The following is a 14,040-nucleotide window of genomic DNA, read 5'->3' as shown; positions in this document are numbered from 1 at the left end:
GCCATCTCATGCCGAAGTCTGCAAGAGTGATTCGATCCGGCTGTTTCCCATAGTCGGGGGGGCCAACGGTCATGACATCTATCACTGTTAACTCGGGGCTCACAAGGATTTGGGCGAAGGTTATGTGCAAGGTACATGTATGATATGGGCACAGCCAGAGGATCCAGGGACGGAGCCCATAATAAGAGAAAATAGATAGATGACCTGAATACAGCAGGTTCTGCACCAACACCATGTCGATCGTAAGTTCAGCTCATATCTACGTGGATACTTACACGAAGTCTTTCCATGTTGCGCGTAGTGAAAACTTGTGATGGGTGGTACTGTGATCCCGCATGTGGTTATTGTATGCTACATCTCCACGCAAGTACTCGGGCGCTCTGCTGATGGATGCAGTATTTACCAGGCCACTGACGTCATCCGCGCGAGCATGGTTTATTCTCGTCTCGACACTAAATATGCAAAGGCGGAACGAACACAGTACCTTATAGTCGGGGGCTCCATAGTAGCGCTGCTCGGTCACAAGGAGCATATGAATCGGCATGTAGTCAAATGGACGAAGCCTTGCTTTAGACAACGATCATGAGGCAAATCTCCACCACCTGAGCTCGAAGTACATATAGGAGGAGCTCAAAACTCAACATTGCTTCTGGGTGGACATGACATCGCGGCCATGATACAGCCAGTCTTCAATGCTTTTCTGGCCGCCACCAATGCGTCAGCTTTGGTCAACATCGTCGACCTTGTCGGAAACGGCTGGACACTATCAAATCCCTCGCTGAACATCTCCGTACCTGCTCAATTGCCTAGCCATGTTCACCTCGACCTTTTGTCGAATCAAGTCATAGGGGACCCATACTACGGTTTGAACAACTTCAACCTTCGATGGGTCGCCTGGAACAATTGGACATACACATCGGATCCCATTCAGGACCTCACACACGACTGGGATAGTACATGGCTAGTCTTTAATGGCCTGGATACATTCGCTTCCATCGCGTTCTGTGGAGAGCACATAGCAAACACAGACAACCAATTTAGACAATACTACTTCGACGTATCGGAAATCGTGCAAGACTGCGCTCCATGGGATCGTATCATCACTTTGAATTTCGGATCGGCCCCGGTCATCGCAAATGAGATTGCATCCAAGTCAAACCAAACCTGGCCTCCAGGCGTCCAGCAGGTGTATGAATTTCCCAATCGTTGGTTCATCCGTAAGGAGCAAAGTGATTTCGGATGGGATTGGGGACCTGCATTTGCGCCTGCCGGCCCGTGGCAGCCAGCAAGGCTAATACAATTGAACGCTGGCAATATTTACGTACATAATAGTATCATCGATGTCCACCGTCAAGGCCAAATGAATTTGCTTCCTCCGGAACAGGACAAACCTTGGGTTATCAACGTCAGCATGGATCTCCTGGGAATGCCACCGGCGAACATTTCGATGCGATACAAACTCGCCGATTTGGCCAATACAACAACCATGGCTTGCGGTCAACTTGAGGGGCTCAACGTCTCGGGCAAGGCGATCACCGGATTGACCACGATCTCCCAAGACATCGTCGAGCTTTGGTGGCCTGTGAATATGGGGCCACAAACTCTCTATCATCTTACCGTCGATGTCGTTTCGGCTACTAATGTCACACTGGCGACGATAACGAAGCGAATCGGATTTCGTACGATTGTGCTTAACGAGTTGCCCATCTCTGCGACTCAGCTTGCTCAGGGTATTGCACCTGGGAACAATTGGCACTTTGAGATCAACGGCCAAGAGTTCTACGCCAAGGGCTCGAACTTCATCCCTCCTGATGCTTTTTGGCCTCGAGTAACGGAAGTCAAGGTTCGGCAGCTTTTCGATTCGGTCGTTGCAGGTAATCAGAACATGCTAAGGATTTGGGCAAGTGGCGCATATTCGCCAGACTTTCTGTACGACCTCGCCGATGAGATGGGCATTTTGTTGTGGTCTGAGTTCGAATTTGGGGACGCATTATATCCTGTTGACCAAGATTTCCTGGAAAATGTTCGGCGGGAGGCTGAATATCAAGTCCGGAGAATCAACCACCATCCATCCCTCGCCCTGTGGGCAGGAGGTAATGAATTGGAGAATCTGGAATTGGTTTTGGTTAACAACTCCGCACCAGACAAACTCCCCCGGTACATGGCCGAGTATGAGAAGCTCTTCCTTGAAACACTTTCGCCGGTCGTGTTCGGAAATACTAAAAGCATCGGATATACACCCAGCTCGACAAGCAACGGCTGGCTCAGCCTGAACTTCAGTAATCCAAACCCAATCACCGAACGATACTTCAACCGCACCGCTGGAAGTATCTATGGGGAGACAGACTTGTGAGTTGGTGGTGGAATTGTCACGATATTTGATGCTGACTCGTCGCAGCTACAATTACGACCCCAGCGCCCTGTATAACGATGACGCATATCCTGTAGGGCGATTTTCAAACGAGTTCGGCTTCCATTCAAGTGAGTACCCGCGCTCACTTCCGGGGCTCGTTGACCTTATCTGATTATACCACAGTGCCGTCTATCCAGTCCTGGAGGCAGCAGATCTCGGAGAACGATTTGCATTTCAATTCAACTATGGTTATGCTACGTAATCAGCATCCGCCGCCAGGAGGACTCAATTCTTCCGACACGGCAACGTCTTCAATTGGCCAGGGGCAAATGACTAGGGCTGTTCAAGCATGGTTTCCGACTCCAAACAAAACAAACTCAGCTGCCAACTTCTCTGCTTGGTGCCATGCAACACAACTCTACCAGGCAGAGCTCTATGTCTCAGAAATCCAATTTTATCGGCGAGGGTCCGGGCTGCCAAATCGCCAGCTCGGCTCATTGTACTGGCAGCTCGAAGACATATGGGTTGCTCCAACTTGGGCATCTGTCGAATACGATGGACGATGGAAAGTCGTTCATTATGCCGTCAAGCACAGCTACGAGCCTGTGATCATTGCTCCACACTACAATCGTACAAGTGGCGATCTCAGCGTGTGGGTGACATCAGATCTGTGGGAATCTGTCAGTGGTAGCATTCATCTATCTTGGTATGACTGGACTGGTAAAAAGTACAAATCTGCGTCCACTTCGCGTAACTTCGAGGTTGGTGCAATCAACAGCACAAGGATTTTCCAGAGCTTGGTCGATGGGTTCCCTGCAACTGACCTCAACAATCTTGTCATGAAAATGGAAGTTGAGGCGGAGGGAAGGCTACCTAATAACAAGACCACGCAAAAGTTCTGGCACGACAACTGGTTCCACCCTACCTCATTAAGTAAGGCGAGTCTTGTCGATCCCGGCCTCCAGCTACAGTACTGCTCTACGACGAAGAACTTCACCGTGATCGCTAGAACAGGCATTGCCGCGTTCGTCTGGTTGGATTACCCAGCCGGTCCAGTCCTGAATTTTGATAGCAATGGGTTCTGGCTCGCGCCGAATGAACCGCGGGAAGTCAGCTATACTGTGATAAGCGATACGACAGGCGGGCAATGGGTTCATGGTGTTACTGTGCAGAGTTTATGGAATCTGACGTTGGCCGATTGAAATGATGTACAAATGATCGTGTCGGAAAGAGGCGGGTAAAGCGACCACAAATTTTTCCCGTGAATCACAACAGCGCATTACTTGGCTTTCGATGAAGGATCGATATTTTCCTGAGTCAGACATTGCATATGTGCGTAAAGGCAAAGGTGACTTGGTTCATCAATGATAATCTGGAGAAGGTTCGTCGAGTGCCTGCACACCGCCAAACGCGCAACACGCGACTGGTCTCCCGGAGTTTTGCCGGCGCGAATCCCGTGTTTCATGAAGCCGCAAGCTGGAGGTGACTTTTGATGGTGCTTTCCGCACGTCCATCAATCAGCAAAAAGGTTCCGGCATCTAAACGACCGTGTGGCTCACACACGACATAATCCTCCAGTATGGCCATGGACTTCGCTATGGATGGTGACGATTCCGGTCCCAAGGTGACTATCCGGGATGCGAATCGCACCACAATCAATTTTCGGCTTTCCAACACAACGCTTTCCTTTGCGAACTCCCTACGACGAGTTATGCTCGCCGAGGTCCCGACAATTGCCATCGATCTGGTCGAAATTGAAAAGAACACCTCAGTCCTTGCGGATGAGTTCCTAGCACACAGACTCGGTCTGCTGCCTCTCAGCACCAAGGGCGTCGACGATATGGTCGATTTCCGAGAATGTACCTGTGATGAATACTGCGACAACTGTAGTGTGGTTCTACGGCTACATGTGGCCAACAGGAATAGTGCCCAAAACGTGAAAGTCTTCGCCAAGGATCTCTACGTCGACTCGATGGGGAATGGATACAATCAGCCACTGAACAATGGCAACTCTGGAGACGAGCTCCCACCAAGAGGCCACCCTATCATTATGGACGAAGCAGGCAATGGCCCGCTGATTGCGCAGTTGCGTAAGGGCCAAGAGCTGAAATTCAAATGCATAGCGAAGAAAGGAATCGCGAAGGAGCATGCGAAGTGGGCACCGACGGCAGCCATCGGGTTCGAATATGATCCCTGGAACAAGCTTCGACACACCACATACTGGTTCGAATCTAACGCCAAGGAAGAGTGGCCGGAGCCGGAGAAGAACGGACAATGGGAAGAGCCGCCTCAGGAAGGCGAACCTTTCGACTACAAGGCTGAGCCGTCAAACTTCTACATCAATCTTGAGGGGACCGGCGTTATGCCGCCAGATCAAATCCTTCACTCCAGCATTCGCGTATTGCAGAACAAGTTGGCCAACATCATCCACAACCTTGACGCCGAGTCGGAGCAAGGTCAGGCGAATGGCTTCGGTGGTTTCAGTCCAGATGGCATGGCAAATGGTGGGACGACACAGTACGGTGGGCAAAGTGCGTACGGTGGTGGCGGCGGCACGTCCTATGGACAAGACCCGGGCTACACGACACCGGCATATGGTGGTAACGGGCAGCAGAGCGTCTATGGTCAGGCAACACCCTACGGACAGCGCAATTACTGATCCAACCGCGATGCTTGAGTGCACACGCGAGTGGGACATTATGTCCTATCTTGCTCGAACGCTCGAGCTTTGAGCGCGATGAGGGAGTAACACGAAGCCGCGGGCAGATCATCAAGCAATATTGGTGCCCCCGTGCGGAACACATTCGCCCACAGACAAACGTTGATACCACGACCCATCGAAAGCGCATGTTGCTGCCGTAGCCAGAGCTTGCGATGGCGCCTTGCCCAGCCGTCAAGACGGGCATCACAAGCATGCCCAGGCGAGTGTTGTGCCGCATTTTACAGCGAACCGGTGTGGCGGGATCGCCATTGCAAAGCACCGAGAATATCAGCGGTTGCAGATGACTCAAACACTGTCGCCTCCGGCTGCTGCCGAGTACATGGAATTAGACTCGCGTGAAGGAAATCGGACAATGCCATGCTGTGCTGGCCAGATCTCCAACAGAGGATGCTTTGACATATCGCATTGGCGGGGCGCTATGAGAGAAATGGGAAAGTGCTATGCTTGCCTAGCAAACTGAGACTTGCCTTTTCATTTTCCCTATGCTACCTGTCGGACAACACATCCGTCCAACGAAAGTGTAGCGTTTCTGACATGACAGATTTTATTGAGGCGGCTTTGGCCGGCTGTCAAGGGAATACTTGAAACGATTTTTACGAGCAAATGATTACAACAGCACTGAATATCTGATGATTGTCTATGGATTCGCGAATGCAAATAAAGATCTCTGCATCATGGCGTTACGTTCGGAATCCTTGGCTGAAAAATGAACTGCCTTGTGAATAAGACATTACCTAGGCGCATCCGAGAGTCTGCAAAGTTGCCCCTTGTGTCACACGGTGCGGAAGATATCAACGGCCAAAATTACACGCGAAAAAGGCATTTTGCAAAAATTGCGAGAGTCAAGTCATTCAAATCATAGAAATTGTTCAACTATTCAATCAGTACCTAGGTATCCCAAAACATTACCAACGCCTGTGAAACGTAATCCTACAAAAGCATAAAATTAAACTCCTGAGGTGGTATCATCTCTGTCTCCGTGATCATTCAGCTCGACGCTTGACGTCTGGCACATCGCCGTCCCAGTTGATTTTCAGAGCTGTGAGGAAAACAGTCAGCATCGGCACAGTCACACTTTCCAAGCGGGGGTGAAGGGGTTGTATAGACTTACCAGTTGGGAACGGGAAGAACCCATCCCAATCCTCAGTCAGGTAGATATGGTAGTGCCAGCTCTCGGGCAAGGTGGCCGAATCGCCAGGCTCGAACTCCTTGACGATCTTCTTGACTTGGCTCGTGGTGCGCTCCTTGCCGATGGAGACGGGCGCCGGGCGGAGGTTTTCAAGGCGGCCGATGACCTTCAACATCGTGGTCAGCGCGACACGTGTCATGGGCAGGCCGAGGCACTGGTGCGGTCCATAGCCGAGCGTGAGGTAGCTCTCGATGTCGCGCGTCAGGTCGAGCTTGTCCGGGTTCGGGAAGTATTTCGGGTCGCGGCCGGCGGCCTTGAAGTTGACCATGACTTTGTCGCCTTTCTTGAAGTGGTGCGTCACCTCGAAAAGAGCGGTCTTATCGACGACTGTGATGTCGTTCTCGACCCAGCGGAAGGCACCTGTCTCGCCTCGCAGGCGAGCGCCCTCCATGAGGTAGTGCATGAGAGTGTCGTCGGCTTCGGGTGTATCGAGCTTGGCAAGCCGGTTGATCTCGGGCAAGTACTCCTTGCCCTCGGTGAAGAAGTAATCCATCGCCTGGCCAAACAGCTGACCCTGGTTCGCGACCATGCCTCCTGCAGTACCCATGATATTACCCCAAACGAGTTTGGCGATGTTGGGTTCGGCTTTGACCATCTGTAGTAACATGTGCGCGCCGTAATCCTTGAGCGTAGCCGTTTGCGGATTGAAAGCGTGAATGAAGCTCTCTGCGAATGAACCAGTGGTCTTGAGCAATGTCACCTGCGTTTTCAGTAGCATTCCGAGAGCTTGGGTGACCTCCCGAGCTTTCGTACGCAGGAAAAAGCTTTTCGCGGGATCGAGGTCGAAGAAGACGCAGATGAAAACTGCCGACATGATTTTGTACAAGTCATCCTCCCTCAAGATTCCACCCGGGAAGTCATCCGTCTTTAGAGGGATGCTCCACATTTCTGCGCCGAAATGTACATGTGCCAAGTTGCCGACATCTCGGATAATGTCGACCTGGCTGACGCCCGCGAGTTTGTATGATTTCTCCTTAAGAAGCTTCGTGGTGGTGTCCTCGTAGAATTCGCGGACGGCCTTCAGCCACTTCTCGTTACCTGCAGGCATGCCTCGAGACGAGCCGCCTTGGTACAGGAACTTCTCCATGAATTGTCTCGATTTGGCGTTGGCGGGACCATCGCCTGCAAGCATGAAGTCCTTCGCGTCGGAACCCATCAAATATTCGATAGCTGTACCCCATGTGACGCGGAAGTTATCCTGGTCACTCATGATTTTCACAGCAGCGTCGTAACTAAAGACGACCTTAGGATGTGCAATGGGTTTTGGTTTGTCAAAATTGTACAGATGGTCCTTCTCAAGAAGCTGTAGAATAGTCTTCGTCTCGTCGGGAATGGTCAGCGGATAATGCACATAGATTGACATTGGATCGAAGGATTGTGGGAGCGTCCGCAAGAAGAGTTTGTATAAGACACAGCCATTATCGATCTCCAGATCGGAGCTGGCCTCTTGATATCCCCAGTTCGTAAGGAGGGCGGGTGTGTAAGAGGAGGTGTAAAAGCGGTCGCCGCGCACGAGCGCAACCGCATCCGAGAGGACTGCGCGAGATGTGGTGAAAGATGGGCAGAGACCTGAGCCAGGCAGTTTAGGCACTTTTGCATCCTCGACGACGAGTCCCGGATACATTTCGATCTGGTCTGGAGTATCGTAAAGATGCTTGAGCGCTTCTGCAACCTCCTTGTTCGAGGTGACATCCGAAAATTTCTCATGAGGCTTGAGATTGAAGCGCTTTCGCATCTCATTGAGTGTCGCACATTTCCATGTTCTCGCTTGCTGGATACCCAAGACTTCGATGGCCTTCATGATCGTTGGTACTTGCTGAGGACCCATTGCATTGGCACAGTCCTCAATGCTTTCGGTCAAGATCTTGGCTAGCTCGTCGTCCTCGTAGAAGCCCTTATATGGGCCCTCTGTCTTACGGGTGAGCTTCTCCGAGGCAAGCGCGGGCCACTGACGATTCCACGGGTCGGTTCGCATGTTATTCGCCTCCATATGCCCGAGCGTCCTGAGGAAGTCCCTAATGTTCTCAGGGGCAGAGACATCGACGCCAGGTTCCTTTAGTCTGTCCGGAAGGGGCAGCTCCTTGAATAACTGTTGCGTCCACTTGTCATCCCTATCAGAAACTGCAGAATGCCAACGATACACGAGATTGAACTCGGCCGAGCATTGGTTACCCGTGCCGACTGGCGGCCCACCTTTGACGGGTATGCGTGGGTTTAGTTGCCAATTGTCATTGGTTCTGTTCAAGTTCAGGATTGTGCGGACATAATCGATCAAAATGATGTTGATGTATAGGCCGCACGTGATGAGACGAGCGGTCTGGAACAAGTCATCGTCGCGCTTGTCGATCATTTCTGCCTTTTCGTGGTTATAGCCACGGTCGACCTTTGCACCAGTGTCAGTGAATCTCCCATCCTCGTTGATGGCCGCAAGCTGCTCGACAACGTAGTTATGGTAGCGATTGAACATGATTAGGATGGCTCCGACGCCTGGCGGAAAGGCCAAAAGACGGCTTTCACTAAAACAATCTGGATGAATCTTGCCGTCTTCCATGGTCCGCATGTTCTTCTGCTCGGTCCAAGTACTACCGTACAGAGGTGCCAGATCGAGATACGAAGAGGTGTTTGACTTATTGAAGTCTTCGTGGTCGGTGCGGAAGATATCATGAATGATGATGGATGCGATGTAGAATAGCATACTTGAGATACGGTTGGGGTGTTTGGTTCCGTTGGGGCTTCTCCGCGCCATGAGCGAATCGAATAGAACGCCAGGGTCAGGCAGTACCGCCTGTCGAATCTTTTGAGTCGCGATAGTTCTCGCATACGGCATGCCAGTTTTTCCCATGTTTGGGAGTAGATAGCTGTTTTTGCTACCATCGGGCTGACGAAACTTGTAATCCTCGCCAAGTAATGTCTGAGGTGGGTGCTCAAGGTCGGTCCAGAGGGTGGTGACCAACAACTCCGTGATTTGCTTCTGCATGCTGTTTTCTGTCTTGCAAGCAGCTGCGACCATTGACTCCATCAAGTAGTGTTTGTCGTCCATCGGAATACCGAGAAGTCCATCTTGGAAGGTCTCGATGAGGCCCTCGAGGGTTTTCTTTTCGAGGCCGATGATGTCGCGCATGGCATGACTCAGTTCCCTCGTCAAGTTGGGCTTTTTTGCCTCAACAAGGACGGAGCCGTCGCCCGTTCCAGTCTCGAGAGGTGCAGCCGAGGCCTTCAAGAGGGATTTGACCTTCCTGACAGACGAGGTCATGCCCTGTCGCCATTTTGTGAATTCTGATGGCGGCTGCGGCTCTGGTGGCAACTGCTCTGTCGAAGATGTTGACTCTGTGGACACGCTGGACTCGTGCCAACGGAAGACTTTGCTTTGAGGCCTTGGAGATTTCACATTGATGGTCGCCATCTATTCTGACGGTCAGTGATCCGCTGAGTATTTATTTTGATCATTCTCGCGGCCGGCTATAAGCCATTTCGCCAGAACTCGAAATGGCATGTATAATGCTGGCGATTCGGCATTGCGATGGCACTCGAGGTTGCGCACACAGACGCGATCGCACACGGCTGATACGACGCACGCATAATGAACAGCCCGCATACAGCCATGGAGGCACAACATCAGGTCTCAGTTGGAAGAAAGTACCGTACGTACATTACATGAATGTCAGGCCTCTCCAGGCGAAGTCTTTCTGCTGTATGCGGGAACACAGCCAAATTGTGGCTCCAAATCAGTGGAACGCACAGGTCCGGGCCGCAGAGGGCAATCGCGGCAGTGTCGACCAACAATGCGGCACCGAGCACACAGGTCCTCTTGATGAGTATCAACGGGCGGATGAGGAGTGCCAAGGTGTTTGAGCAAAGCCGAATGATGAGGGATATCGATGAGGAGGAATGAGAGATATGGTTACTGGGAATAAATTCGACCGACAAAGTGGCTGATATACAGTACAAGAAGAAGTTGAACCGGGCGACACGCACAGTTCATTATATCCTCAAGATGCTGTATATACATACAGTACAGTCCATGCATGTTCTCACCTGAGAGCATCCAGGCCCCCCTTCCTTGTCGCTTGCAGATGTCCCTTGTCCACTCGTTATTGGACTGGCGCATGGGACAAAAAGTTTAGACTCCAGCTGCCAATGGCCCCAAACCGCTCGTGGCGGCTGAGGCTAACGGGGCCTCCGAAGCATTACCATTTCCATTTTCTTCCATGTACATACTGTAAGTACACACCCTACTCTCTCATACATCGCTTCTGATGTTGCTGCTGCATCCATCTCGTCTATGTGATGACGATGAACATGAACGAACGAATGAATGAATGAATGAATGAATGAATGAATGAATGACTTGCGTGCGAGAACCACACAGTACGACACGCCATTCCCCCTCCCGTCTCACCCGCACATCTTGTACGCTCGGGCTGCTTTCTTTTGTGACTACTATCTAGGTATAATTATAGACTCCGATGAGGCTGTGGAAACATTTACGGTTTCTGTGTTACGAAGCTTAAACCTACTAGGTACTCCAGTAATTCCCACAGTACATACCTCAAGCTTACTAGGCAGGTGGACGACATCAATCGAGGCACCCCATCGCGGCTTGTTCACTGTATGAGAAGTATCAGATACAATACTCGAATGGAGGAGTTTCCCAAACGAAAGCAGGGGATGTCGTGCCGAGCAAGCCTCAATCATCCCATTGTGCACCTGGGCAGGATGTGACCGTTTATGCATGCGTGAGGCCACCAGTGTCGCGCTACTCTGATACGCCGAGATCGTGGCGTGGGCGTTTTTGCGCACATGGTCCGTCGGCCAGTATCCGCCGTAAAGGATTGGTCGAGCACACGTTCTTGTCGCTCTGGGCCTGTTCACGTAAATTAAGCACGTGTGCATGCAATGTACACATGTCTTGGACACCACATTCGTGTCTGCGATATGGTCAATTCAGAATGATTACCTTTGCATCACACAAGACCGCATTGCTGCGCAGCGCTCACGGCGCTAAATTCCCTCTTATGCCGACTGGATTGCTCACAAGTCAGCGCACTCTTGATTGGTTTTTAGCACGAGATAGACATTGGGAGGCTGATGGTGATCATGACGATGATGATAACAAGGTTGCATCACCTGAATTGGCCCCGTCAGCCGAATGCATCTACTCCAGGGCTGTAACATAAGCTCACCGGTGCTGGATTCCTGACAGGGGACGCCTTCCATTGGAACCGTCAGGGACGTCAGCATCGTCATCAGCTTCATCCTGTCAATCGATATTCTGACATATTCAGACATGATCGCGGCTCATGTGGTCCTGAAAGTAGAACAGTATTCAGCTGGGGAATCATCACAGGCTTTCATTGGTGGCCTCAGTCTCTTAAGACTTTGGCGTCGGAAAGTCGAATCGTTCCAACAGACCCTGCAGGGAAGAAAGATTGGCAAGGCGTTCGCCAGCGCCAGCCCTCGTGTGCCATATACTGTATCTCGGCTTCCCGTTCGGGGGTCCTTTTCAGATACCGTACACTGTGACATCCTAATGTACAAAGTATGCTCCAACTGCTGAACTGTCCGATGTCGACGCTCTGCGAGAAGGAGGCGGAGATGAAACGAATCATCTATTAGCGCTGGTGTGAACACATCTTGGTTATGGCGGACACGTGCTACTGAAAATCTCCGAAGTCGATTCTACCTGCCTACTACTGTAGGTAGCCCGAGGTACGTGGATGTATCGTTAAGTTTCACCCTCGAGACACGAGACACCGACAGAGGACCTCCAGGGCTAATCGTAATAGAATCGCGGTTCGATCCAAGGAGGCAAAGCACTTGCAGCGAGGATAGCTTACGATGCAGTAGCAAGAGATGTTTCCATCAGGGATAGGACGAGCCGCATGAACCTGAAGCATCCCGAGTCGTTCTTACAGTGCCCAGGTGACATGCATTCGCACAATATACGTGGGTTGAAAGCAGCAGCGGAAACACCTGGGCACCCAATAACGCAGCCGAACGGACATCTCCGCCTTGACGCCTCCAGGGTGAAACTCACGCCACCACTTTTACCACCACATTTGCCCGGAATCTCCGCCTGCTCCTTCCCAGTGCTTCCCTCCGGGGGCGCCGCCACACGCTCGCCCGCCCGCCCGATTGTTAGGCGTACACACATGCACCAATCTGGATCAATACACACCTACAGACACACACCACCGCGACTTTCTCGGCGGATGATAAAAACCTCAAATTGTTCTCATTTTGGGGCTATTCTCATCAACCACAGTGTGGCACAGCTCCACGCAGGTGCACTGGTTAGACGAAAGTATCGTTGTCGAGCGATGTTGACCTCGGGAGAGATCAGATGCGCACAATTCCCTAGCCCACAGATTGTTACGTGTGCAGGCGCATATTTAGTTTGCATCCTCAGGCAGACATGAATTATCAGCCCTGGCTACGGAAATGACCTCTAATCATCCTGGCGGGAAGCTCTCGCCGCTTGTCACGCTAGCATTGAGGGACCGACAATCCAACGACTTTTTGTAAGCTGCACTCTGGCCGAGTAAACCATCGCATCTTGGACACTCGCAAAACCATCGGAAAGACATGGCTTCCAAACCTGTGACCTTGACGGTCAAATCGAGAGGTACATTGCTTCCCGACGCTGCACAGACCAGGGTAACACTGACTCAATTCTGGCAAAAGGCAAGCGTATCCCAAAGCTTCCCAAGGAGACGAGCATCTACATTCAAGGCACTGGAGCCGATCTATACAGCCGGCTGGCCAACGAGGCCAAATTCTCTATCCATCGCTTGCGCATCACCAAGGAAGATGGCACCCTCATCCCAAACAACAGGGACACCACTATCAGCAGCCTGGATCTCAAGGAAGGAAGCGTCGTCCAGGTGAAGGATCTTGGTATGTCGGGCAAACTCGCCGAACTTGGAATCACCTTGCTGATTACAGACCATCCTCAGGCGTACAAATCGCATGGCGGACTGTATTCATCATCGAGTATCTCGGACCACTCCTCATCCACCCGCTGTTCTACTACCTCCGCCCATACATCTACAGCGGCGTCACCAGCGAGCCATCCAAGCTTCAGACGATTTCGTGCATCCTGATCACCCTGCACTTCGTCAAGCGTGAGTTCGAGACGCTCTTCGTCCACCGCTTCAGCAATGCCACCATGCCCGCCATCAACATATTCAAGAACTCCGGCCACTACTGGCTCCTGTCTGGATTCCTCATCGCCTACTTCACATACGGACCCAACTCGCCCACAGCGGCAGAAAGCATCCCCGCGTTGACCTACGGCGCCATCGCACTCTACGCTTTTGGCGAACTTGCCAACCTCAACACCCACCTCATCCTCCGATCACTGCGCTCACCTGGTGGAACCGAACGAGGAGTTCCGAAAGGATTCGGTTTCGGCTGGGTGACATGTCCGAACTACTTCTTCGAATTCCTCGCATGGACCGCAATCCTACTCGTCAACCGCTCATGGTCGACGGCCGTCTTCGCGGTCGTAGCTTCGGCACAGATGTACGTCTGGGCCGTCAAGAAAGAGAAGCGTTACCGGAAGGAGCTTCCTGGAAAGTACAAGAAGAAGCGCTTCGCCATGTTCCCGGGCATCATGTAAATGTGGAGTTGCAATACAAAAGCCAGGAAAAACAGGCATGATTGCAGAATCGCTGCTTGGGGCAGAGAGCTGTTGGTGTACTATATGGGACAGACCACATCAGTGTGGAAATACACAAAATTCTCTGAAACGTATACATCGCATGTCATGAAAAC

General features: G+C 51.6%; 5 protein-coding genes across 5 annotated transcripts; 4 read left to right on the top strand and 1 right to left on the bottom strand.

Annotated features, from left to right (window-relative positions):
* Positions 1-233: 233 nt before the first annotated feature.
* K489DRAFT_367338 (glycoside hydrolase family 2 protein) lies at positions 234-3,555 on the top strand (the record flags this gene model as incomplete). The annotated part of the gene is made up of 4 exons (XM_033602857.1): positions 234-242; positions 683-2,349; positions 2,399-2,481; positions 2,537-3,555. The coding sequence occupies 4 exons, from the start codon at positions 234-236 to the stop codon at positions 3,553-3,555; spliced, it is 2,778 nt and encodes a 925-aa protein (XP_033463113.1).
* A 395-nt stretch (positions 3,556-3,950) lies between these two features.
* Positions 3,951-5,012, top strand: K489DRAFT_311903 (insert subdomain of RNA polymerase alpha subunit; the record flags this gene model as incomplete). Its single annotated transcript, XM_033600816.1, has 1 exon — positions 3,951-5,012. The coding sequence occupies one exon, from the start codon at positions 3,951-3,953 to the stop codon at positions 5,010-5,012; it is 1,062 nt and encodes a 353-aa protein (XP_033463112.1).
* A 913-nt stretch (positions 5,013-5,925) lies between these two features.
* On the bottom strand, positions 5,926-9,581 carry K489DRAFT_376473 (heme peroxidase). The gene is made up of 2 exons (XM_033603923.1): positions 6,187-9,581; positions 5,926-6,114 (listed from the first exon to the last, which is right to left on the bottom strand). Exons 1-2 carry the CDS (start codon positions 9,515-9,517, stop codon positions 6,059-6,061), a joined length of 3,387 nt encoding a protein of 1,128 aa, XP_033463111.1. The 5' UTR covers positions 9,518-9,581; the 3' UTR covers positions 5,926-6,058.
* A 2,390-nt stretch (positions 9,582-11,971) lies between these two features.
* Positions 11,972-13,034, top strand: K489DRAFT_105714 (uncharacterized protein). The gene is made up of 2 exons (XM_033598857.1): positions 11,972-11,973; positions 12,051-13,034. Exon 2 carries the CDS (start codon positions 12,147-12,149, stop codon positions 12,681-12,683), a length of 537 nt encoding a protein of 178 aa, XP_033463110.1. The 5' UTR covers positions 11,972-11,973; positions 12,051-12,146; the 3' UTR covers positions 12,684-13,034.
* Positions 12,850-13,885, top strand: K489DRAFT_406868 (uncharacterized protein; the record flags this gene model as incomplete). Its single annotated transcript, XM_033607301.1, has 3 exons — positions 12,850-12,889; positions 12,949-13,161; positions 13,221-13,885. The coding sequence occupies 3 exons, from the start codon at positions 12,850-12,852 to the stop codon at positions 13,883-13,885; spliced, it is 918 nt and encodes a 305-aa protein (XP_033463109.1).
* Between the last annotated feature and the right edge of the window lie 155 nt (positions 13,886-14,040).

The sequence above is a fragment of the Dissoconium aciculare genome, assembly GCF_010015565.1.
Source record: "Dissoconium aciculare CBS 342.82 unplaced genomic scaffold K489scaffold_2, whole genome shotgun sequence".
Classification (NCBI taxonomy): domain Eukaryota; kingdom Fungi; phylum Ascomycota; class Dothideomycetes; order Mycosphaerellales; family Dissoconiaceae; genus Dissoconium; species Dissoconium aciculare.
Note: the sequence above shows the minus strand (reverse complement) of the source record. Positions and strands in the feature narration are given on the sequence as shown.